This window comes from Onthophagus taurus, chromosome 11, assembly GCF_036711975.1.
Source record: "Onthophagus taurus isolate NC chromosome 11, IU_Otau_3.0, whole genome shotgun sequence".
Classification (NCBI taxonomy): Eukaryota; Metazoa; Arthropoda; class Insecta; order Coleoptera; family Scarabaeidae; genus Onthophagus; species Onthophagus taurus.
Genome location: NC_091976.1, coordinates 31,587,514 through 31,614,099, shown reverse-complemented (window position 1 = coordinate 31,614,099; position 26,586 = coordinate 31,587,514). Strand labels below are relative to the sequence as shown.

The 26,586-nt window shown below is 34.4% G+C and overlaps 4 protein-coding genes across 4 annotated transcripts; 3 read left to right on the top strand and 1 right to left on the bottom strand.

The window, feature by feature from the left end:
* Positions 1 to 1,182: 1,182 nt before the first annotated feature.
* On the bottom strand, positions 1,183 to 8,120 carry LOC111421297 (Apoptosis inducing factor). The gene is made up of 5 exons (XM_023054436.2): positions 7,865 to 8,120; positions 7,708 to 7,769; positions 7,354 to 7,509; positions 7,223 to 7,298; positions 1,183 to 3,076 (listed from the first exon to the last, which is right to left on the bottom strand). The coding sequence occupies exons 1-5, from the start codon at positions 7,941 to 7,943 to the stop codon at positions 1,551 to 1,553; spliced, it is 1,899 nt and encodes a 632-aa protein (XP_022910204.2). The 5' UTR covers positions 7,944 to 8,120; the 3' UTR covers positions 1,183 to 1,550.
* A 5,399-nt stretch (positions 8,121 to 13,519) lies between these two features.
* Positions 13,520 to 14,936, top strand: LOC111421294 (lipase 3-like). Its single transcript, XM_071200513.1, has 6 exons — positions 13,520 to 13,598; positions 13,653 to 14,222; positions 14,270 to 14,416; positions 14,468 to 14,695; positions 14,753 to 14,885; positions 14,932 to 14,936. Exons 1-6 carry the CDS (start codon positions 13,521 to 13,523, stop codon positions 14,934 to 14,936), a joined length of 1,161 nt encoding a protein of 386 aa, XP_071056614.1. The 5' UTR covers position 13,520.
* Positions 14,937 to 15,082: 146 nt separating this feature from the next.
* On the top strand, positions 15,083 to 16,553 carry LOC111421303 (lipase 3-like). Its single transcript, XM_023054443.2, has 5 exons — positions 15,083 to 15,183; positions 15,248 to 15,808; positions 15,866 to 16,024; positions 16,081 to 16,308; positions 16,362 to 16,553. The coding sequence occupies exons 1-5, from the start codon at positions 15,100 to 15,102 to the stop codon at positions 16,509 to 16,511; spliced, it is 1,182 nt and encodes a 393-aa protein (XP_022910211.1). The 5' UTR covers positions 15,083 to 15,099; the 3' UTR covers positions 16,512 to 16,553.
* A 4,666-nt stretch (positions 16,554 to 21,219) lies between these two features.
* LOC111421302 (lipase 3-like) lies at positions 21,220 to 22,665 on the top strand. Its single transcript, XM_023054442.2, has 4 exons — positions 21,220 to 21,355; positions 21,412 to 22,134; positions 22,188 to 22,415; positions 22,472 to 22,665. Exons 1-4 carry the CDS (start codon positions 21,251 to 21,253, stop codon positions 22,619 to 22,621), a joined length of 1,206 nt encoding a protein of 401 aa, XP_022910210.1. The 5' UTR covers positions 21,220 to 21,250; the 3' UTR covers positions 22,622 to 22,665.
* The last annotated feature ends 3,921 nt before the right edge of the window (positions 22,666 to 26,586 follow it).

The window sequence follows — 26,586 nt, the reverse complement described above, 5'->3', positions numbered from 1 at the left end:
TAATCAGAAAAAATAACGAATTTATTAAGCGTATAATCAGTGGTTGTTTCCATTTAAAAAAACCAAAATTGTGATAATATCTCAAAATCTAAAACCGACAATTTTTTTTTGACTACGTCATGAAATTCTCTGTAAAAAAGTGTCCATATAATGTCTTAGTTATAATACTCCACCTAGAATAATAACGAAGATAATTGCACTTGCTTGTTTTACGATATTTTCAATTTCGGCCTCTAGCGGAAATACAAAAGACGATAGCGCTATGAGGTTTTCGGCATTAGCAGTTTCTCGAAAAACGAGATCATGACATCTCAGCTACTTTTCTTCTAACTCTTATAGTTTTCGAGTTAGCCTATTCGGACATCGAATTTGAACCACCCTGTACATTCAGATAACACCAGACGCAGAGATGACCTTATTCTTTCCTTTGATAGGATAAGTAAATAGTAAAATAACCCGAATTACGCAGCAGTAAAATTGTTCAATCTATTGCCAAGTAATATCAAATCATTGAGTAATACAAAATTTAAAACCGAAATAAAAAAAGAATTCTAAGATGATGAATCTTATAGTGTACTAGATTACAATAAATATCTTACAAATATGTATGTAAATAATCGTCGATGTATTTTGGTATTGTCTTTCTCAAAGATTATTACAAAAATATATAGATATCAATGATTGACACTCACCTAGATTACCAATGACTACCAATTTAAGTCAGCCAAATTCTCTCATTCATCCGCCTTCTTTCTCTATTCCCTTTTCTAATCAATAAATCTTCTACCCTCTGCTAGCATACTGCAGGCCATTCGCAAAATAGAGATAAAATTACGCAATTAATGTTTTTGAGAGAATTTTTGATACCAGAAGTAACTGCATCATCTGTTGATAAAAATTATGTATTATCATAAAGTCTCGATTTGATTAATCTTAATCAATACCTTTCCTGGTTCGGATCTGGAATAAGATGTTTGAGTACACTCTAAAATATATTCGGGATCTTAGCGATCTTTTTAGAGAGGTAAATCCTCTTTCGCCTCCAAGTAGATAACGTTTATTTAAATCCAAATTTAGATTTAAATACAGAAATACATATAAAAGGAATTGGAAATAGATAAACAACGTCAAGGTATTCAAAAGTAACAATGGGAGCTAAAAAACCATAAAAAAATAATAAAATGTTTTCATATCAATTTCTTTGTGTACAAATTTAACAAAACAAATGCAAAAAATTATAGCACATCATCATTACACATAAAGTATAGAAAAAAAAAAGAAATAAACTATTCCAATTAGAGTGGGTGTCATTTACAAAAACCATGCACCAAAAAGTCCTTAGAACTTATGTACATGATTAAAATATACATGATTTTTATGTTTTAAAAAAAGAAAACAACCTATTTACAAAACTTAAACTACAAAAAAAAATGGTTAAGTGTCAGTAACAACAAAAAAGTGAAATCTAACAAAAACCACTCTTAATTGTATATGGTTAAATTCTTTTTTTTTTTTTATTTTAGATCATTGTCTCATAAAAAATTAATTCTTCAATCTTCGTGTATATTAAACAACTTCGCGACTTCATTTAAATCTTCGTACTTTCGTTCATCTTTTAATACTTGTCTAGCAATTTGCATTCGATTGAATACATTCCATAATACAATTCCGACTACGATATCATCCCTTAAATAAAAAATAACTCCTTTTCCAAAATCTTCACCTTCCATTGGTTTACTCATCTCCCTTCTATTATCCTGTGCTTTTTTCTCAGCTTCCGGTGAAGTAGCAGCGTATTTTTTACATTCTGGTGGAACAGTTTCCGAACGAAGACCGTCATCTGATGCGGTTATCACTGCTTTTGGATTATCTTTATCGCTGGCTTTGGCAAATACACCAACTGTTGGTAAAGTTGAATCGATAATTCCAATCGCTTCATAACCAACTTCCGGTCCTAAATCAGACCAAAACATACTTTGATGAAGATATGGTTTTGCACCACCTGTCATGTTTTCTCCTGCTAATCGACCGGAAATAACTGCGTGGTCATGGTGCTCAACTCTTCTTCTACCCAATTTTACGTCGTAAAAGCACGCACAATCTCCAGCGATGTATAAATTTGATCTAGCTTGAAGTTCGGTGTTGACTAAATATCCTCCAAGATCTGGATCAGTTTCTAAATCGGATTTTTCTGCTATTTGAGTGTTTGGCTCGACTCCAACAGCCACAACAACCTTATCCACGATAATATCCTTTCCGTTATTTAGCGTTAATTTAACTCTATCTTTGGAGGGAACCGCCGACATAACCTCACTATTAGTTAATACATGTACGCCTTCGTGTTTAATTTTATCCGTAGTCCAAAAGCTTAAATATTCCGGAAGGACTTTTCCCATATTACCACCTTCTTTAAAAATTTGATAAACCTCTTGTGTTCCTTCCTTTTTAAATTTTCTACCAAACGCGCAAGCTAATTCACTTCCAAGAAATCCACCACCAACAATCGCAATCGCTTTAGCCCCTCCTAATATATCAAACATATATTTAAAATCATAAACATCCCTGTAAATCGTAACGTTTTCTTTAACAGCATCTTCAGCATTTTCAAAAACATCTAGATTTTTCGGCGATGCCCCCGTTGCAATAAGGCACTTTCCGTATTTAATTTCTTGTCCATTTTCGAGGTACGCAATACGCTCGACGACGTCTAAATGAGAAATCGACCATCCACGAGCGACTGCTACTCCACCGTTTGGAGTATCGAGTAATTCCCGACATGGCACATAGAAATCATCGGGTTCGTAAAAAAGACTTCTTTGGGAACCATTCCATTGTTTAAATTCTAGATTTCGCGCAACACTTTCATCTTCGCCGAACCAAAGTTCTTTAGAAAGCGGCGGACGCATGTAAGGGTAAAAACCATCTGCGCTTACTACTAAAACTTGAGCCGTTGGATCGCTTGATTTTATTGCGCGAAATGCAGAGAATGCAGCTGTACCACCACCTATTAATAAATAGGGAACTTCGGCGGGGATATCACCCGAATTTGCTGGGTTTTTAATTGGAACTCCTTTTACTGGAAGAGAAAATAAAATTTATCTTTATATTAAAAGATTTTTTTTATTACAGACATTAATTCAATTCAATTGTGTTTATTGGTGATTAATGAAGTGTTAATTAATTTTGATTCGTAAGTCATTTTTGCTTATAAATTAGATTTAATGGAAAAATTCAAGAATCACCATGTTTTAAAAATCGACGATTTTTTTTAATCAATCCCAAAAAACACGTTAAAAATAAAAAGAAAATGCGGAAAAGTGTAGGAAAATCACATTAAAGTTTCGATGTGACGTCACAAGCAATGTTAATCATGTATTTTACGATTAAACCGGTTAACACCTAACCAACAAACTGTTTATTTTATAGCCACGCATAAAATCAATCTGATAAACTTAAAAGTAATGTTATTTTTACTAAAGTAGCTTTAACCGCACGTCTCTAAGTTCTCTAGTTCTAGGTCTAGTGTTAGTTCTAGTTTTTTTTTTAATTTGAACAAGAGAACAACAACGGGACGAACCCAATAAAGTTGTTCCATACATTTATAAAGTACAACTAAAAAAAATCCTAATTTCTAAAACAAGCTTAAAGACAGAGCATTAAGGCATTACAATCATAGCGATACGGCAGATGAAGATATAATGGCGGTTCTGATGTTGCGCTTGACACTAGCTGGATTATACGCGAATAAATCGCAATTAAACAAGACCACTGACAAGCCTAAACAGAAAATGTACGTCATTGTATGCTCGTCGTTGACGGAGAGTCAGAAATGTGAACATCTCACAACTTGCGGGATAATCGACATATTCACATCTGGTTCTGTAGCAAAGATAGTAGACCGTTCGATGTAAACCGCATATTGTGGATTCTAGACAATGCTTCCAAAGTTTAAGACACTGCTAATATAAGCAGTATACATGCTTATAATTGCACTTGAGTTTGTGAAATGCTCGGTAGATCGTTTTATAAAGCCTAACATTCTGTAACACTTTACAACCACTCCGTCAACATGTCTGTCAAATATCAGCTTCTCTTCATCGACGGTGTGCGTCACTCGACGCAGGCCTTTCGTACCAATACAATTATTATATTTGATGTAATAGCGTTTTTTTGTAAATGAAATTATATTTGGCAATATTTAACATAAGGTGATTTCTAACACAGAACTGGTCAAGCCTGTCAAGGTCAGTCTGCAACTTCACACATTTAACAGCGCGAATTTGTTATACAAGAAAATATATCGTTAACATATATTAAAAATAATAGTGGTCCCAGGTGACTACCCTGAGGCACGACAAAAGTCACTATAGATGGATACGAAGAGTAGCCGCCTATGCGCAAGGTTTATATATAAGAGGTTGTCTAGATTCGTACGCAACCATACTGCGCATTACGTCACATGTGGAAAATAATACCACAGTATAAAGTAAATCAGTAGTCTCACTTGCCTTATATGGCGTCCTCAGTTTTGCTACTGCGCACACGCTGCACGCATTCATGCCACGTTTGCTACCTTATGAGATGAGTGATCTTTATTATCGACATAAAAGTTTGTTGTGACAATTATTTCAATGGTGCAGTAAAAAATGTACGGACACGACGTCAAAGGTGCCGACACGAAGTGAGACTACTGCTTTACTTTATACTGTGATAATACCGCCAAGCAATTCAAATTAAACAAATGGACGGAGCACCACATGGCCATGAGGTTGCGTGCGCAATCCGTGATCGCTTACGTCACGAAACACTCCTGCTCTTGCCCCTCGCTCACAAACTAAAACAAAGTATTGCAGCATAGGTACTTAGACAACCTTTAATATATAAACCTTGGCCTATGCGTACCACTTGGATGCGTTCAGACACGTAGGAACCAAACCAACGCAGTAAGCCACCCGTCACGCCAAAACATCGTAACTTATTTAACAGTATAGTGTGGTCCACCTTATCAAATGCCTTGTTAAAATCAGTGTACACCGCATCCACCTGTAAGTTGCTATCAAATGCTGAGAACAGAAAATCTGTGTATTCCAATAAATTGGTTTCAACTGATCGTCCGGGATAAAACCCATGTTGACTCATATGTATATTCTGTTTGACTTGAAAAAATACGCCGATGTACACTAATTTCCCAAAAACCTTGCAAAGAATAGGCAATAATGATATCGGTCGGTAATTAGTAAGTAAATTCCTAGCACCATTTTTAAAAATTGGAACTACGTTGGCCTACTTCCACGCGTCTGGAAAAATCCCCTGTTGCAAAGATTTATTATAAATTAACTGTAGGGGTATTGCCATAGCCTCAGAGCAGTTCCTAATCAAGATTGGTGGCAGATTATCCGCTCCAGGTGCTTTATTGAATAAAGTTTATTCAACGCTATCCCATGTAATGCTTTGTGTACTTCGTCAATAGTAAAGAACCCAACACACATTAGACAAACCTATCAACTAGAAACTTTCGGGTTTCTGAAGAAATAACTGTTTATTGGGTTGGAGAGATGGTAGTTTTGACAACTATAGAAGTAAATTGTCTGCAAGGAAAATTTCCTGCTGAACTGTAAAATGCTTTCTGAAGTTCATAGAGCTGTTCGTGGTTTAGACGGTTTATGTCAATGGAAGAGTAAAGAGTATCACACATTTTTTGCATTATCTTGGAATAGTGATACTAAAAGACGTATTATCTTTCGATACAAACATTTTTTGAAATTATTTTGTGCTATAACTATTTGCTCATGTAATGCCTACGAATTTTTTCTTAGGTTGGCTCAAACGCTACTTGAAAGTTTTTTAGAGGATTCTGCCAATATCTATGGAGAAGATTTTATTATCAGCAATGTACACAATCTCACATATGTAGTCGATGAAATGCGAAGATTTTTTGGTCCTGATACTTTACAATAGATATATAGAGTAATTCAAATTCGACCCCCACCATTAGGATCTCAGAAACCATAAGAGATACAGAATGTCAATGACACAACTAGAAATTTTCTCCGACGTTTTATTTTCGTGAAACTATCATCAGGTTTATTTTTTCTTATAAACGCCATATTTGATTTTCACACATTTTGTTTTTAAAAAAACATTTAATTATTCAAAACAAAGAATAAACCTGATGATAGTTTCACGAAAACCGTCGGAGAAAATTTCTAGTTGTGTCAAGACATTTTTCATAAAAAGTTGCCTTAAGAATGTTTTTTCAGATTCATGAAAAAACGAAAAATAAAGGAGTTATAGGCAAAAAACGAAAAAATCTTTTTTTTTTGCTTTTCGGCCATATTTTAAAAACTAAAACGGCTAGATCCAAAAACTTAGTTGAAAAATGATGAGCTCTAAGATACGCAACTTTGTCCCCATTTAACCATTTCTGTATCTCTTATGGTTTGTGAGATCCCAATGGTGGGGGTCGAATTTGAATTACCCTGTATAGTTATTATAAAATAATTATTTAATAATTTTATAAACATGTTATAGACGCTCATATTACTTTATCATAAAATAGTTAGAGTTATTTTAAAAGTTATTTATATTAATTATTTTAAAAATTTTGTTAACACATTTATAAAATTATTATATAAAGATGTTAAACAATTTTTATTGTGGTTTTATAGATGTTATATAACTATTTTATGGTAGATCAAGACATAGGTATAAAATAATTGAAAAAGACTAATATATTATATAAATTGTGCTTATTTTGGTGCTATAGATGTTTTATAAACATTTTTATTACATTGCTGAGACTGCATGTTATATGGACTGCATTATTATTGGACTACAATGGACTGTGTGTCAATAGACTCTGTGTTATTAGATTGTGTGTCAAAAAAGCCACAACAACTGAAATGTCTTTATTTACCATCTACCTACTCACATGGACCTGAATATTAATGTAACAAAACCACCCTCTGCTCCATGCCTAACCTGATATTTGGGAAATTCATACTTGTTTAAATGTTAATTAACCTAACTCAAAATTGAATTTTTACACAAAATTCTGAAATAAATCATTAAGTAATGTTTAAAGAGGGCATCAGATATAGATTTTAGGTTATCTTTAGTTTATAGATGGTAAATAAGGACATTTATTATTTAAATTTGATTAAAAAAAATTATTGATTTTTAAGCCACATGATGATTCTTGAATTGTACCAATTTAACTTACTTGGTTTGGCTGGTCTTTTTGGTTTTGGTTTTCTCTTTGGTGGTTTATCTTCAGTTGCATTTAAATACAACACTAACTAATAACAAAAAAAATAATTATAAAGGGTTATGTACTTAATTAAAGTAACTTACAGCCCCTATACTAAGTGCTGCAAACAATAAACCTATAATTAAAATGTTCCTATTTCTCCGGCGATGTTCTGCTTCGATAGCATCAAAAGCACACTCTAATTTAGGAAGTTTACTCATTTCGTTGGGTTTTATACATTCTTGTAATGATGGGATATTCTAAAAAAAAAAAAATAAATTTAATAATTTTTAACTAAATTTGAATAATTAGGATATAAGGATGGGTTGGGAAACCTTTCTAGTACAAGGATTTAATTCTGGTGGACCACACGGTCGTCTTTCTCTAGGTCTACAATCAGGATGTCCCCCAATTTGTACTCTATCAAACTTTGTTATAGGTTCCGTTTTTCTACCTACTTTATTATCTTTATTTGGTGGTCTTGAATAGTATCTATGGGCGATAAAAAACGTTTGTGGTCCTACAAATTATAAAAGAAATTAGCACATGACAAAGTAAGGTTATATTCGACAATATAGGTTAGTTTACATGAAATTACGTCTTGTTGGGGCCTACCTGTAGAATTTTGTGGGCTCAATTTAATCGGACGAGCCGATTTTATGCCAAACGTCGCCAAATGCCGAAATCTGAGCATTTTTGCAGGCGAATCTCGAAATTGCCCAAATCGCCGGCACACGGAATTTAATGGCGGGCGCCGACTTGTAAGAAGATATCGTTTTACCGATAAATTAACGTTCCACTTCTATTTAACAGAAAAACTAACATTATTGCGAGTTTTTGCTCTTTTTAAATAAAAAATGACAATTTCGAAAGGAAAAAATGACTTTTTTGTTTTGACATGGACCAATTGAATTCTAAACAATAAACGTACCTATGCGACTTGAACTGATTTTTGGTAATAAATTATGAATTAAAATTCGGTATTGTTGGGAAAATTAGGAAAATATTTTCAGTTTTGAAAGAGATTTTAAATGTCAAACTGATTGCGAATAGTTCAATTTGTGATCAAAGATGTCGGTGTTAATAATTTTTTTTTGAGATAAATAAAATAAATAATTGTTAAATGTTTGTATTATTTGTATCAGATTATTTGTGGGAGGATAATTTAGGTCTTAAAATGTAATTTTTAAAAATGATTTGTTAAATAAATCGTTGTAAAATTTGATGTATAGGATTAGTAATTTCATTAATAGATGTCACTAGGTCTGTACATATTTTGTGCTAATTGAGTGGCCTATACACTTAATATTTTTATATTTTATGTGGTACTGATGCACTAATATAAATTATGTATTGTTTAATTGGAAACATCAAGATCTTTTGAGGACAATAATTATTGTGGTCTTTGATAATATTGGCGATCATTGCCATTATCCATCAATATCCTTCTTAACATTTCCAAATATCGTTCTTGGCAAAGCTCAAGATTTGTCTCTGACTGCGTTTAACTTAAGCTATTAAGTGCCATACTTAATACTTACTTTATTAAGAAAATGTTATTAATATGTACCAAAAAACGATTTTATTTGACTACAAAATTTAAAATTATAAATTCTTATCTTACACTTAAAGATAAACATAATAGCTTAATGACATTTAGTTTCATAACATGTTTAAAAAATGTGTTGTTAAAAATAACTTAAAACAATGCGAAAGCGTTGATTTGAAAGTCCTGGCTTATCGATTTGTGATACTTAGGATGTGTTTTTATTATTTTATATCATTACATTATATAAATCATATATTGGGTTGGTGGACCAACCAACCTTGCATCGCAACGTCAAAGATCTATTGTACCCAGTTGTGCAGTCCAATGCTATTAACGAATTTCTTCCTTTGGGGAGATAAACTGCGATGCAAAAATCGAGAATCTGATGCGATTAACAGCAGAGCAGTGGCATAAAACATGCATTCAACATCGTCGGCTATGCCCAACAAGTTACGGCAGTGCCCAGCAAAGACACCTATCAGAACTTTAATGCTGCTACGAGCAAGTCCTAAAATATTCCCGGGTTTGACATAAATGACTTAGTGTGTTTCATTCCAAGAGAACTGGTCCGCAGTAGGCGAAGTCTCTCTTCAGCCCACAGTCCAATCCTATGTTTGATGGTAGTGGCATGATTGATCCCGCTGATTATACGGGGATCCCCTCAATTGACCTCTTCCGAGGACTGACCAACTTCATATCAGTCTGTCATATAAACACACAAAGTATTTGTGCTCATTTTGATGATCTCCTACTTACATTTGAATCCAATATCTTTGATGTCATCGATCATCGGTGTATTTACTGCCCTCCTTCTATGAACTATTTTGATCAGTTAGATGAGATTTTGGAAAAGCATTCAGTTATCTATGGGACTATCCTGTTTTATCCTGGACCTCACATTCTCTTCTTGATCTTATTATTATATCCTGTCCAGACGGCATACTTACACATGGTTTGCCTTGCAATTTACCAACCATGATTTAATCTATTTTGCTCTACGGGTGCAGCATCTGAGTCGTTCTCGATGTGTTGTGACTTGCCGTGAGTTGAAACTAATTTGCTCTTGTGAGAAGCACTGATGATTGATTGGCTTCCACTGTATCGTTTAGCAGATATTGATGCTAAAGTGGATTACTTTAATTCTAAAATCATTAATCTTTATGATAAACATGCCCCACTTAGGCACCGCAGGATGAGGCACCAGCCTGCACCTTGGCTGAGTGATGAGATAAGATCCACCCTCTAGTACTAACCGGGAAAATTATCGACTTTTACACAACCGCTGTAATCATAAATGTAAGTATGCTAAGAGATCTTATTTCTACCAGAGGCAGCCTGGAGTCGTGCCGAGAACATTTTGAGAGGCCTCGGAGTGATTGACTCTCCGTCTGTCCAGATGGATCTTGATTATGAGTCGATGATTCGATTATGAATTAATGAAATTCTTACTTCTCTTAAATCTTGCTCCTTCTCTCTTACGCTTGTGACTGCGACCGAAGTAGGTGATGCTTTGACTTATTCGAAGTCCCCTTGCGTGGATTCTGATGGTATCGGCCTCAACCTTCTTCTTCCTATCCTGGATATAGTGCTTCCTCCCTTAACTCATATCTTCAACTTTTCTTTTGAGTGGTCTTTATTTCCCTCTGTCTGGAAGGTTGCTCATGTCGTTTCCACACCCAAATCCTCTTCATGTAACACTGATTTCCGTCAGATTTCAATTTTATCCGTACTATCAAAAGCTCTTGAACGCTTAGTTTATTTACAGGTTCAAGGATTTCTAGAGAGGTTTAATTTACACAATGAATTGTAATCGGGTTTTTGCAGTGGGCGTAGTACAACTACTGCTTTCATTAAAGTTACTGATGATATTAGATATGCCTGCACGATTTCAGCAAGGCTTTTGATTCTGTCGACCACAGTCTTCTTTTGGCGTCTCTTTCTGCCTACGGATTCACTCCCTCCTGTGTTTCTTGGTTTCAATATTACCTTCCCATCGCTCCTTGTGCGTACGCGCTAACTCTTTAATTTTTCCTGTTTGTGCAATCAAATGTGGTGTTCCTCAAGGCAGTGTACTGCAATACTGTTACTAATTATATCTCTATCTATATATACTACTACAACTGTTGCTGAATTTCCGGAATCTATTGTGCGACTTAATAACGAACTATCTAAGGTCTTGAACTGGTCTCGGAGATGCGGACTTCAGTTGAACTCAGTTAAAACGCAAGCTGTTGTGTTTGAAACTCGTCAATTACTTGGTAAGATTAATCCATCTACCTGCTGGATTAGTGATTTGATGCTGGATGGAAATGTCATACGGTTTTCTGACACAGTTAAAAATCTTGGATTCTGCACTGTCTTGGAAACAAATTCAACATGTTTGCAGAAAAGTTTATACTTGTTTCCACTCTTTAAAAAGACTTCGCTGCTCTCTTCCTCCGGTGGTCCGTCATAATCTTTGCTACTCACTTATATTTCCTCACTTCGACTATGCAGACGCGGTTTATCCCGATCTCTCAGTGACTCTTCTGGGTAAATTGATCTACATTCAGATATTAACCTGTGAGGGATGTTTATTAACCATTTTATTTAAAATCCTTCATAACTGCACCCCAAAGTACTTATCAGATAGGTTCCAGCAATTATCAACTCATAAGCTTGCTACTCGTTCACGTTCTGATAGTATTCTTACATTTTCTGTTCATAGCACTGAAATTTATCACAGATCATTTACAGTACAGTTGGTGGTTGGTGGTGGGAGGTAGAAAGGTGCATATGTTAGCATACGCGGATGACATCGTGGTCATGGCGAGAGAAGCGGCGGAGATGAAAGATATGATAAAGACATTGGAAAGATATTTTAGGGGGAAAGGGCTGGAAGTGAATGGGGGGAAGACAAGGATGATGAAGTTTTGTAAGGGGGGGGGGAAAAAGATCGAGGAGGTTAGGGAGTATACTTACTTGGGGTATGTGTTCAGGGAGGACAACAGGGAGGGGTCGCATGTGATAGCTATGGCAAAAAAGGCGAACAAGGTGATGGGACAAGTATGGGGTTGGGGGAAGAGAGTCTTTGGAAGGAATGTGGCAGCGAGGAAGATTATGTTTGAAGGTCTGGTTAGCAGTGTGATGATGTATGGAGCAGAGGTATGGGGATGGAGAGAGCAGGCAATGCTGGAGGACGTGCAAGCTAGATACTGGAGATGGGTGCTTGGGGTGGCGAGAGAAACACCGGGGTATATAGTGAGGGAAGAGGTAAAGGTGGATAAAGTCAGAGTGGAGGGGGGCAGGAGAGCAGTGAAATATGAAGAAAGAATAGAAGGGAGGCCAAACTGCGGGATCTTGGGGGAGTGTTGGAGGGAAGTTAGAGAGGGAAAGATCAGATATGGGAAAGGAGACAGAGATAACTATTATAGACGAGCGGGCTACTCGGTAACTGAGATAAATAGTAGACGAAGGGTGGGTAGGGAGATGTGGAAGGAGTTGAGAGATAGGGACCGAGATGTGCAGAGACAGGAAAGAAGGACACAAATAAAAGAGGGGAGGTATAACGAAAGGTACAGGGACATAATTACGGAGGGGCTGTCTAGATACTTGTTATTGGAAGGAGATGAGGAAGGGAAGAAGTTGGTGGCTAGGTTCTGTTGTGGAAGCGAGGAGAGAGCTAACAGATACTGGATGGCCGATGAGGAGAGGTGGTGTAGGCTATGCAGGGAGGAATGGGAAACGTTAGAACATATGTTGAATGGGTGCAGTGAGTTGAGGGAGGAGGAGTTGGACCGAGGGCAGATCTTAGGAGAGGGGAAACGATGGATGAGAATGGTTGTGGGGGTGAGGAGACAAATGGATGAATGAGGGGAGGATTGGGCCGAGGAGCCGAGAGTATGGAAATGGAGGAAAAGGGTAGAGGGTGAAAATAATATACTAATGACATATATTAGGATGTATTAAGGGGAAAATTGTAATTATCAAAAACAATAAAATGCTATTATATGTTATATTTACAGTACAGTTGATTGCGCTGTGGAATGAACTGCCTTCTGAAATTCGTAATATTTCTAACATTGCTAATTTTAGACATGTTTTAAAGAGCCACTTGCTTGCCCTTCAACTGGCCGTTTCCTGATTCTTTGTTCTTTGTCTTTCTCTTTTTCAACTGCTCTCACTTGTTGGCAACCGATATCCGGCAGATTTTTTTGGTTTCTTTCAGCCGCTGTCTTTTCTTTGTTTTTCTTGCTTATTGGTGATCTTATTTGGTGATAAATGTTAATAATATCTAATTATCACTACTTGCCATATTCAGTAAATATTATTTTTATTTTTTCTGTTGGGTCATTTGGTAGAGATCGCTTGTGCGATAAAATGATCCATTTGCTGATACTGCTTATATTGTTTAAGTGGGATTTTATGTATATATTTTTGTTCTTATTATTTTTTTTATTGTTTTTTCTTCTTGTGTATCTTATGTAATTTTGTATTCTTATTTGTGGCAATAAATGGTAAATAAATAAATAAAATAAATAAGTTCATAAGGGTAATCTAGCTTTGTATAAATGTCCATTCCATGAGAGGGTTTTCTCTAGGATTACTCCTAAATATTTGACTTCCTTTGAGAAGTCGAGTTTGACATCGATTTATGATACTTAAGATGTATTTTTATTATTTTATATCATTATTATTATGAAATTAATCTTATATTTCTTCTTATATTTTAGATAAACCGAAATGATACGATGTTTAATAATAATTGGTATGAACCTTAACATTATTTTTAGTAAACATCCACATGTTGGTAAATCAGCTGTAAGTTTTTAAATATTTTTAAATAAATCTTATTCTTAAATTTATTTTTAATAGCTAGAAATAATTCATATAAATAAATATCCAACAGAAACTCATAACGTTATAACTAAAGATGGTTACATTTTGACGTTATTTAGAATTCCACACGGTATTAAAAATCGTACAAGAAATGGACGTCCTGTGTTATTAATGCACGGGATAATACAAAGTGCAGCAGATTTTGTTGTTATGGGATCAAATAAATCGATAGCTTTTATATTAGCCGAAAATGGGTATGATGTTTGGTTGGGAAACGCTCGAGGAAATCTTTATTCGCGAAATCATACTGATTTATCCGCGAAAAATAAAAAATTTTGGAAATTTAGTTGGCACGAAATTGGATTATTCGATTTACCGGCTATGATTAATTATATTTTGGATAAAACTGGTTATGCTAAATTACATTATATGGGGCATTCACAAGGATGTACTACTTTATTGGTGTTGTTATCGAGTAAACCGAAATATAACGAAAAGATTAATTTAGGGGTGATGTTAGCACCTTGCTCTTTTATGACAAACATTATAAATCCGTTTATTTATTTTTTTGTTAATTATTTTTATGAAGAAACCGTTTTTTTAATGGTAAAAATTTAAAACTTAATTTTATAAATAATAAATTATTTTTGTAGGAAACTTTATCAAGTCATAACGGTGAATTTTTATCTCATCATAAAAACATTTCAAAAATTATTGAATTTATTTGCGCATTTTTTAGCAAAATTTGCTCTTCGATTTTATTTTTAATCATCGGGTTTAGTTATCGTTTACTGAATTACGTAAGAAATTAATAAATAAATAAACGAATTTCACATATTAATTTATTTAAGGAACTCCTCCCCGCAATTTTATCAAACCTTCCTGCTGGAATATCGTATTTACAAACAATTCATTTCGCACAAATCATTAAATCCGGACATTTTCGTCGATTTGATTATGGGGAAAGAATTAATAAAAAGAAATATGGTACAAAAACTCCTCCTGATTATGATTTAAAAAAAATTAGAGCTCCTATGGCTATATTTTATAGCGATTACGATTGGATTTGTTCGACAAAAGTAATTATTAATTTTTATATTAATAATTTTTTAAGTTTTTATATATTTTTTTTATAGGATGTTGAAAAGCTTTCATTCCATCTTCCAAATGTTGCTTATAAAAAGAAAATAACTGAAGAGATTTTTAATCATATGGATTTTATTTGGAACTCAATAAATTTTATTCAATATTACTATTTAGGTGTTATGAGTAACTATTAAAAAATTATTATTTTTATAATCATAATTTTTATTAGATTAAATCTTAAATGTTATCGATTTTTTTTTCTCCAATCCACTTAATTCAATAATTATTTTCAAGTGGTTTTTGTATTATAAACAACAATGCTTATTTTATCAGATTGCAATACTTTATAAATGCGGGGGGCGCAGATTAACGAAAGATTATTACTCTTTGGGTAACCATGGCGAGTACACATTTACTCCTTGCCTTTTTGGCATGTTTCAGCTTCGCTTATGGAGCTCATCCCGATATTGGTCTTAGCCCCGTAAGTATTATTTTTTTTTAAATATATTTATATAAAATAAATAACATTTAATATCATTATTTAGTTGGAATTAATTACAAAATATGGATACCCATTAGAAAGACATTGGGTAACCACCGAAGATGGCTACATTTTAAACATGCACAGAATTCCCCATGGTTTGAAAAATGCCGATGAACCAAACAAACCCCCAGTTTTAATTATGCATGGTTTATTAAGTAGTGGAGCTGATTTTGTTAGTTTGGGTCCAGAAAAAGCCATTGGTTTCCTTTTGGCTGATTTGGGTTATGATGTTTGGCTAGGAAATGCTAGAGGAACTACTTATTCAAGAAATCACACCACCTTAAATCCCGATGAGAAAGATTTCTGGATGTTCAGTTGGCACGAAATTGGTTACTATGATATCGCAGCGAAAGTTGATTATATTCTTGAAAAGAATGGTCAAGACAAAGTATTTTATATTGGACACTCTCAAGGAACTACAGTTTCTTATGTACTTTTGGCCGATCGTCCAGAATATAATGATAAAATGCGTTTGGTTGTTTCTTTAGGACCAGCTGCTTATATGTCTAGCATGATCAACATTTTCTTCAAAGTCGCAGCCATGGTTCTTGATGATCTTGTTGTAAGTTAATTAATTATTTTTTAGTAAATTTTGTGTAAATTTCTTTTTATTCTATAGACCATCATTGAAGGACTTGGTTGGTACGAATTATTAAGCTACAACGAAACCATGTCACACACCATCACCGAATTATGCGCCGAAGGTGCTGATTATCAAGAGATTTGTGCTAGTTTACTCTTTATGATTTGCGGTTATAATCTTCCCCAAGTCAATTATGTAAGATTTTTAAAATTTTAACTCTTCTTTTTAATATCTTTAATCAATTTCAACAGACCACTCTTCCCGTTTTAATGAGCAACGTCCCAGCTGGCATTTCTTACCGCCAACTTATCCATTACGGCCAAGAAATTAACAGCAAAAGATTCACTCATTACGACTTTGGTGCAGAACAAAATCTCGAAATTTACGGCCAAGAAGATACTCCAGATTATGATATAAGCGCTATTACAGCACCTGTTGCGTTATTTTATAGTGATAACGACTGGATTTGTGATACTAAGGTAAAAAAAATGTTTCAAAAATAATGGTTATTTCATTATTCTGTTTTGATTAGGATGTGGAACAATTACATTCGGAGCTGCCAAATCCAGCTTTATTGCACAAGAATGAAGACGAACGCTTCAATCATGTCGATTTTATGTGGGCTAACGATATTGTCCCGTTATTAAATGTTCATATAATTGATATTATGAGTAAATATTAATTGTGTGTGATTTAAATTTGTTAATAAAATTTTTTGTTTTAATTTGATATTTTAATTTGTTCATCAAAACCTTTTTTCAAAAGATTTTCCATAAAGAAATAAATTTAAAAAATTTATGACTAAACAAAATTTAATTCTACAAATGCTATCATTGTAGGTTTTGTTTTGTCATATTTCCTCCTAGAACTCCTTTTAGGTCTTCAAAAAATCCTGATAGTTTGCTTCAAAAGTATGATAAGTTTATGGCTAATAATTCCACGCCAAAGATTATAGCTCAGATAACAGTTCTTGAATTCATCGTGGGTTTTGGCAAATTAGAATAATTCGTGTTATGGCTATTGTTGACATCATGGTGCGAAGTTCTGCTTTCTCATTATATCATATTTAGCCACTAAAACAAAAATAATCAGATTGGAAAGTTGGATGGAAAAAACTAATGGTATATTATAAAGAATTACTTTGATTCTAGTCTTTTTTTTTAGTCATTATTCAACCTCTATCTTCTCTGTCTAGTATTTTTCTTTCATTTAGAGTCATTTTTAAATCTTTCTAATATCTGTTCAACATTTTTCTTGTCGTTCCAGTATTTATTCAGTCTGGTTCCTCTATAACTAGTTTCATTTTCGCCTTTCTGGTCTCTATTCAGCCACTTCCTTCTGTTACCAATCTGTTTCCAGTATTTCAAGTCTGCGTTCAGAATCCTTCTTTTCTGCCTTTATATAGTCTTCTATTATCAATTTGGTTCTAGTCGTTTCAGCCTTTCTAACTCCTTTCTAATGGAATATTATGAAGGATTACTTAGATTTTTGCTTCTTTTCAGTTATTATTCAACCTCTATCTTCTCTGTCTTGTATTTTTCTTCCCTTTATAGTCCCTTTTAAATCTTTCTCCTATTTGTCCAACATTTTTCTTGTTTTTCCAGTATTTATTCAGTCTGGTTCGTCTATAACTAGCTTCATTCTTGTCTTTCCGGTCTCTGTTCAGCCACCTCCTTCTGTTATCAATTTATTTCCAGTATTTCAAGTCTCGGTTCAGTTTCCTTCTTTTCTGCCTTTGTATAGTTTTCTATTATCAATCTCGTTCTTATCGTTTCAGCTCTCCTAATTCCTCTCTAATGGAATATTATGAAGGATTACTTATATTCTTGTCATCTTTTCAGTCATTATTCAACCTCTATCTTCTCTGTCTAGTATTTTTCTTCTCTTTATAGTCCCTTTTAAATCTTTCTCATATCTGTTCAACATTTTTCTTGTCTTTCCAGCCTCTGTTCAGCCACGTTCTTCTGTTACTAATTGAATCACTTATTTGAGAAACCAGATAAGTCCCATAGATACAGTTTTGAGAAAATTACAAAAAATTGTCTTTCCATTGAAAGGTGTAATTTTTAGTTAAGCTATTGATAAATATTAACGTAAAGTAGTTAAACAGTTTTTTGACAAAGAAGCAAAAATATTATAAAAGCAAGTTAACAAAAAGAGGAGTTTGAAAAATGGACATATCGACTTTCTCAAATAAATTTTTTAATTTGTTTCCAGTGTTTCAAGTCTCTGTTCAGATTCCTTCTTTAGTGCCTTTGTATATATATGTTTTCTATTATCAATCTCGTTCTTGTCGTTTCAGCCTTCCTAACTCCTTTGTAATGGAATATTATGAAGGATTACTTAGACTCTTGTCTTTTTTTCGGTCCTTATTCAACCTCTATCTTCTCTATCTAGTATTTTTCTTCTTTTAGAGTCTCTTTCTCCTATCTGTCCAACATTTTTCTTGTCGTTCCAGTATTTAGTCAGTCTGGTTCGTCTATAACTTGTTTCATTTTCGCCTTTCTGGTCTCTATTCAGTCACTTCCTTCTGTTACCAATCTGTTTCCAGTATTTCAAGTCTGTGTTCAGAATCTTTCTTTTCTGCCTTTGTGTAGTCTTCTATTATCAACCTCATTCTAGTCGTTTCAGCTTTCATAACTCCTTTCTAAGGGAATATAATGAAGGATTACTTAGATTTTTGCTTCTTTTCAGTTATTATTCAACCTCTATCTTCTCTGTCTAGTATTTTTCTTCCCTTTATAGTCCCTTTTAAATCTTTCTCCTCTCTGTCCAACATTTTTCTTGTCTTTCCGATCTCTGTTCAGCCACGTCCTTCGGTTATCAATTTATTTCCAGCATTTCAAGTCTCTGTTCAGATTCCTTCTTTTCTGCCTTTGTATAATCTTCTATTATCAATCACGGTCTTGTCGTTTCAGCCTTTCTAACTCCTCTCTAATGGAATATTATGAAGGATTACTTATATCCTTGTCTTCTTTTCAGTAATTATTCAACCCCTATCTTCTCTGTCTAGTATTTTTCTTCCCTTTATAGTCTCTTTTAAATCTTTCTCCTATCTGTCCAACATTTTTCTTGTCGTTCCAGTATTTATTCAGTCTGGTTCGTCTATAACTAGTTTCATTTTCGTCTTTCTGGTATCTATTCAACCACTTCCTTCTGTTAACAATCTGTTTCCAGTATGTCAAGTCTGTGTTCAGAATCCTTCTTTTGTGCCTTTGTATAGTCTTCTATTATCAATCTCGTTCTAGTCGTTTCAGCTTTCATAACTCCTTTCTAATGGAATATTATGAAGGATTACTTAGATTTTTGCTTATTTCAGTCATTATTCAACCTCTATCTTCTCTGTCTAGTATTCTTCTTCCCTTTATAGTCTCTTTTAAATCCTTCTCCTCTCTGTCCAACATTTTTCTTGTCTTTCCAGTATTTATTCAGTCTGGTTTGTCTATAACTAGCTTCATTCTTGTCTTTCCGGTCTCTGTTCAGCCACGTCCTTCTGTTATCAATTTGTTTCCAGTATTTCAAGTCTCTGTTCAGATTCCTTCTTTTCTGCCTTTGTATAATCTTCTATTAGCAATCACGGTCTTGTCGTTTCAGCCTTTCTAACTTCTCTCTAATGGAATATTATGATGGATTACTTATATCCTTGTCTTCTTTTCAGTAATTATTCAACCCCTATCTTCTCTGTCTAGTATTTTTCTTCCCTTTAGAGTCTCTTTTAAATTGTTCTCCTCTCTGTCCAACATTTTTTTTGTCTATCCAGTTTTTATTCAGCCTGGTTCGTCTATAACTAGCTTCATTCTCGCTTTTCTTGTCTCTATTCAGCCACTTCCTTCTATTACCAATCTGTTTCCAGTATTTCTAGTCTGTGTTCAGAATCCTTCTTTTCTGGCTTTGTAAATTTTCCATTATCAATCTCGTTCTTGTTGTTTTAGCCTTCCGAACTCCTCTCTCTTTAGTTTCCTCCTTCCAGTTACAGTCTCTTTCCAACCTCTCTCCTTTTTGCTCCTCTTGCTTATCACACCAATCTCTGTTCAGTGTATATATTCTATTACTAGTTTCTTTCAAGTCTTTCCCTTTTCCGTTTAGCTCATTTCTTGATGATTTTTCTTTTATTACTATTCTCAGGATCTTTTATTCCAGCATTTACAATCATTTTCTAGTCACCTTCTTCTTTTCCAAGCATTAATCTCGTTCTTATCATTTAAGTTTCCAACCTTTCTCCTTTCTGCTTTGTTTCTTTTGGCTCTTTCTAATCTCTGATTAATCTCTATGCTCACCAGTCTTTTTCAAGCTTCACTATTTTTCGTTTAGTCCATTTCTCCCTTTTCTCTTTCTTTTCCTACCATTCTGTTTCCAGTATTTCAAGTCTTTGTTTAGGATCCTTCCATTCTAACTCGCTTTCCAAGTCTGCTTTGCTTCTTTCCAGTCTGTGATCAATCTCTTTCTTCTCTTACTATTCTCGTTCTTATCACTCCCATCTCTGTTTAGTTTCTATCTTCTGAAATGATGGACATTTCCAACATAGCATACTATAGAACCATTGCATTGCAGAAAAGATCATGAAAATTATTACTTTATAATTAACACAGAGCTAACAATGAGGAAGATCCTAGGTTCAATACACAAATCTATTTCTGAACCATAACACCTATCTTGTTTTCAGCTATTAGGTAAAAGGAGTCTACCTCAGGGTTTTGGACCTTGATGAACAAAATCTTACTCAGGAACCAATGAGGTTGCCAAACAAATGATTTAGCGCAAAGACTTTTTGAAAAATTTCTGCATCCTTACAAAAACTTTACTTGTGAAGATTTTATTTATTGAACAGATTAAAATCGAATGTTTAAAGTTGCAGACTGTTTTTGACATTATCTTAAAAATATTATGCAAAAATCTGCAACAAAAATAAAGTCATCTACACGTGAAACCAATTGAAAAGATCTAAAAAAAAATGATTTAAATACAATATCACAAACAATTAAAGGGGTGACATTGCAAAAAGGGCTTTAAATAGTTTTAATTAATCAATTATCTTTTATTATGTTTTATTTTAGTTTCTAAATCAACAACAACTAATACCCACGTGAAATCAATTTTAAATTAATGAACAAAAAACGCATTTTTAAAGTACTCGAAGAAATCAAAAAAAAATAATTGTTGCCATGTCACATTAAACACTTAAACCTACTTAAGTACCACTTAAGAATGTAATCGCGAATCTTATTGTAATCCATTATTTCGCCCAAATCAATAAACACAATCGACAAATGTTTTTTAGATATCATCGATAACCTCAACAATCCACGGGGGTTATTTTGAACAAAAACTGATTTTTATTTTAACTTAAATATTCGCGTTATCTACTCTTGAAATTTTATATAAGCGAGTTCGAAATCGCTTCATCTTATTCCATTTGCAACCATGGCTTCGACAAGTTGGATCGTATTTGGGTTAATTTGCCTTCAAGGTACTCTTGGAGGATTAACCAGATCATCAAGACTTCACCCAGATTGGGGTCTCAATGTTGTAAGTAAAAATATAAAAATTTTAGAATCACAATGATTAAAAAAAAAATGTTTTAGGTTGAAATGTTAGAAAGACAAGGTTACCCAGTTGAAGTGCATCACGTAACCACACCCGATGGTTACATTTTGGGTATGCAAAGAGTTCCATATTCCCCAGGAATTAACGAGGATGTTCAAAATAAACCCGTTGTTTTACTTATGCACGGTCTTGGTAGTAGTGCGGCTGATTTCGTTAATATGGGACCTGGAAGAAGTCTTACTTATCATTTAGCCGAAAGAGGTTATGATGTTTGGTTGGGAAATGCCAGAGGAACTACTTGGTCTAGAAATCACACAACTTTAGATCCTGAACTTCAAGATTTCTGGTTGTTCAGTTGGAATGAAATTGGGACAATCGATCTTCCAGCTATGATTGATTACATCACCGAAACTACTCAACAAGAAAAAATTTTCTATATCGGACATTCTCAAGGAACAACCTCATTCTTTGTTATGGGAGCTGAAAAACCCGAATATAACGATAAAATTAGACTTATGGCCGCTTTGGCACCAGCCGCTTATATCCCCAATTTACTTAGTCCACTTTATAGGATTTTATCTCCTTATTGGGAAGATTTATTGCCATATTTCGATGAATATTCAATCTGGGAATTGGGACCTCACTCAAGTCTCATTGATACAATTGGAAAAACTTTCTGCGATGAAGGAATTCCATACCAAGAAATTTGTTCCAACTTAATGTTTATTTTCACCGGTTTCAGTTATGATCAAATGGATGCTGTAAGTTAATTTACTTAAAATTTATTTATTTATTTTAATTATTTTAAAATTAGAACATGATCCCTGTTATGATGTCAAACGCACCAGCTGGAGCATCAATTCGCCAATACGTCCATTACGCCCAAAGCATCAAAGAAGGATTCTTTAGAAAATACGATTTTGGAATGGTTCAAAATTTAAATATTTACGGTCAAGCTACCCCACCAGATTACGATCTTGGTAAAGTTAGTGCTCCAGTTGCTTTCTTCTATTCAGCTAATGATTGGTTGGTTCATTTAACGGTAAGATTAATTTATGATTAACTTTGATAAATTTTGAAACCATTTTTTTTTATTAGGATGCTGCCAGAACTAAGAGCGAACTTGGTAATGTCGTTTTGGATCATTTGGTCGAACATAAAACTTTCAGTCACATCGATTTCCTTTTTGGAAAGAACGCAACTGAATACGTTTATAATTATCTTTTTGATGTTTTCGAACAATATTAATTTTTTTTTAATAAAAAAACCAAATATATATATTTTTTAATTTAGCTTGTTTTGTTTTTATTTCAAAAAGTTGTTTAAAAAAATAAGAGGGTCATTCCACCACTTGTGAGTCCAAGAATTGTTAAGAAGAAAACTTTACCTAATTATTAGTGATGGAATTTCTGGTACATTTCTGAAGTGATTGCCACATTATTGCGATATTTGAATAAAAACGCAATTAATAAGAAAGCTGATAAGATATGTCAACTTATTAGGATCTAAGATACAAAATGAACTTTTTTGATGCTGATTTAACTAAGCAACTCTCAAAAGAGGATACTTAATAAGATTCTCGATCATTTCAAAAATTTATATCTCAAAAACTAAAAGAGATTTTTCAAAACGGCTTGTTGCATTAAAAAGAGGATGCTTTAATTAATAATTGGTGATATTTCCACAAGGATCCTTCAAGAAATTAATTTTATAGCGAATTTTGAAGGTTATCGATGAAAATTGCGACATCGAAAATTTTATCAAAACTTCAAATATTGTTTTCTCAAAAACTAAAAGTTATTTTTCAAAACGGGTTGGTTAATTGGAAAGAGGACACTTTTATTAACGCTTTCGGAAATTTTCATACTCATATTCCAAGAATTCGATTTTATACGAATTTTTAAAACTTAATCGGTGAAAATTGCAAAATTCGAAAAAATTGTCGATCATTTCAAAAATTTATTTCTCAAAATCCAAAAGAGATTTTTCAAAACGGCTTATTGCATTAAAAAGAGGATACTTTAATTAATAATTGGTGATATTTCCACAAGGATCCTTCAAGAAATTAATTTTATGGCGAATTTTGAAAATTATCGATAAAAATTGCAACGTCGAAAATTTTATCAAAACTTCAAATATTGTTTTCTCGAAAACTAAAAGTTTTTTTCAAAACGGGTTGGTTCATTGCAAAGAGGACACTTTTATTAACACTTTGGGAAATTTTCATACTCATATTCCAAGAAATGGATTTTATACGAATTTTTAAAACTTAATCGGCGAAAATTGCAAAATTCTAAAAAATAATTGATAATTTCAAAAATTTATTTCTCAGAAACTAAAAGAGATTTTTCAAAACGGCTTGTGGCATTAAAAAGAGGATACTTTAATTAATAATTGGTGATATTTCCACAAGGATCCTTCAAGAAATTAATTTTATTGCGAATTTTGAAGGTTATCGATGAAAATTGCAACATCGAAAATTTTATCAAAACTTCAAATATTGTTTTCTCAAAAACTAAAAGTTATTTTTCAGAACGGGTTGGTTTATTGGAAAGAGGACACTTTTATTAACACTTTGGGAAATTTTCATACTCATATTCCAAGAAATCGAAGAAGAAGAAAACAAATTTAGTAATCGAGGCGTTATAAGCGTGTGTTGCAAGGCGTTGGTAGGAAAATTTAGAATGGATTTATCGGACAAAGATTGAAGACGGGTATGGATAGGGGGTATATCGGTAAGTTGGTATAGCAGATCATTGCTAGGGTTAAAGAGGGGATTACGGGGGTTCCTAATTCGGGTGATGGATCTCAGTGCAGATCTTTCCGCTACTTCCAGGTGGTACTTCGTTCTTCTTGGTGCGTTGCTTAGCAGTATTGATCCATATTCTATGATGGGCCTGCATATGGTCTTGTAGATGTGCGAGGCACATGAGGTAGAGATTCCGCGACCGCTGAACGAAAGAGATTTAAAGTGTTTGGCGCGTGTCTTTACTTTCATCTTCACCTTGGTTGCATGCGTGGAAAACTTAAGCGTTCTGTCAAGTATTATGCCAAGATACTTACAGGTTGGTGAGACGGAGATTGCCGTTGATTGGAGGAATGAGAGAGGAATGAGGAATGGGACAAAAAATTGTGTTTTTGTGGGATTGAGTAGGATGCGCCATTTTCGGTACCAATTTTCCGTTTCGTTTATGAGCGTCTGCAGCTTACGGACCGAGGAAGTGATATCCCTACTGTGCGAGACCAATGCTGTGTCGTCGGCATAAAGTAGTGCGTATGCAGTGAGGTTAAAGGCGTCTGGGTTGTCGTTGTAAAGATCGTGGCAGAAAAGATTGTATAGAGAGGGAGAGATAGGCGAACCCTGAGGAAGGCCTTGCTGAGCGGAGAAGCTGTGGGAGAAGTGATTTTTCAACTTCACGATGGAGGAGCGATTCGACAGGAATTGGTTTATCAGGGTTAGAAGATAGTATGGCGTTTTTAGCTTATCCAGTTTAAATAGCAATCCTTTGTGCCACACGGAGTCAAAGGCCTTTCGGACGTCCAGAAAAACTGCTGCAGATTTCAGTTTTATAAAACGTGCCGCCTGGAAGTTGGAAACCAGAATAGTTAGTGGCTGGGATGTTGATTTGCCGGATTGGAAGCCAAATTGGTAAGGCGGAATTTTCTTTGATACCGCAGCCAGGAGCTTGTTCTTCAAGTGCGTCTCGAAGAGTTTTCCAATTACGGGGAGCAGTGAGATGGGGCGATAGTTGGCTGGATCAGATAGAGAAGAATCCTTCTTGGGAATACAAGTTATAATAGACGTCTTCCAGTCGCGCGGGAAATGCTGAGTCGTAAGGCAAAAGTTAATTATTTTTCTGATAAAGCCATGGATGTTAAGATCTAGACTTCTAAGCAGTTTCCTTGTGATGTTATCATAACCGGGAGCAGTATCTTTTCCCTGTCCAAGAAGAGTAAAATATTCGTCTTCCAACATGAGAGCATCTTCGGGTGTCTCGAACGGTGTCAAAAATGCGGATTCGTACCAATTATCTATAATGTTTTTATTGTGGGGACAAAACGAAACATCCTCGGTAAAGGTGAATACACCTTCTAGGTAGTCAGCGTGTATGTTGACAATCTCTTCAGGGTTGGAGTGCACACCGCCATCGGTAGGATCAATGAGCTCCTCCGTTCCAGGTGTCTTTTGGTATCTTGATAGTTTTCGAATTTCGTGCCAATAGTTTCTTCCTTTACACAGTTTTATTTTGTCACAGGCTTCCATGTACTTTTCCGTTCTGTATTGCTGAATTAGTTTCTGTATCTTTTTGTTGAACTCATTAAACTTCTTTTTCAACTCAGGCACTTCATATACCCTGAAGTCTCGATATAGGCGTCTTTTCTCCTTGATGAGTCTGATAATAAATGGAGGTAGCGGAAAACTGTAGTGTTTGGTGGTTCTGGATGGGCTCGCTTTGTCTATTGACTCCTTAAGACATTTGTTAAACCTTGAGATCGTGTCAACTGTGATTGTCTGATGTGCTTCTATGAAGTCTTTCATTATTGAGTTAACTGTCTCCATGTCGCAAAGCTTATAGTTTTTAATTAAAGTCGGAACAGGTTTAGGTATGTTGGTTGTGACGTTGACATAAACTAAAATGCCCAAGTGATCGGAGCATAAATCCGGAACAACTTCTACCTGTGTAATTAGACCGCGGATGTTTCTTGTACAGAACAGTAGATCAGGAGTAGAGTTCGGATTGTTTTCCATAACGTACGTGGGGGGAGTCGTGATTTGTACGAAATTGGACATATTCAGGAAATGTCTTATGTGTTTCCTTTTGGTTGGATTCGGATTGAAGTCACCAATTATGAGACATTTGTCGTGCAGTGAGGCCATGTTAAATATGGATTCTTCAATTTTACTAAACGGGTGGATATAAATTAAGAAAACATGTATTAAGTCTGTCCCGATAGTGATACAAAAATGAAGTGCATTATTTAATGGAGAGTTGATTGCGGGGGGGTTGGATTTTCTCAATTGTATCGCGGGGTGGCCCATAGCCACCGCTCCTCCTCTGACTCCTCTATTTATAATATTGCCGTGATTTTGGATTGACGTCCAGTTTCTAAATGTGATGGAAGACTTCGATTTTGTTTCCACAAACATTGCGCAACGGATATGATTGTCAATGATGTAGTTTCCGATCAGGTGTGATTTCGGGTGGTAGCTG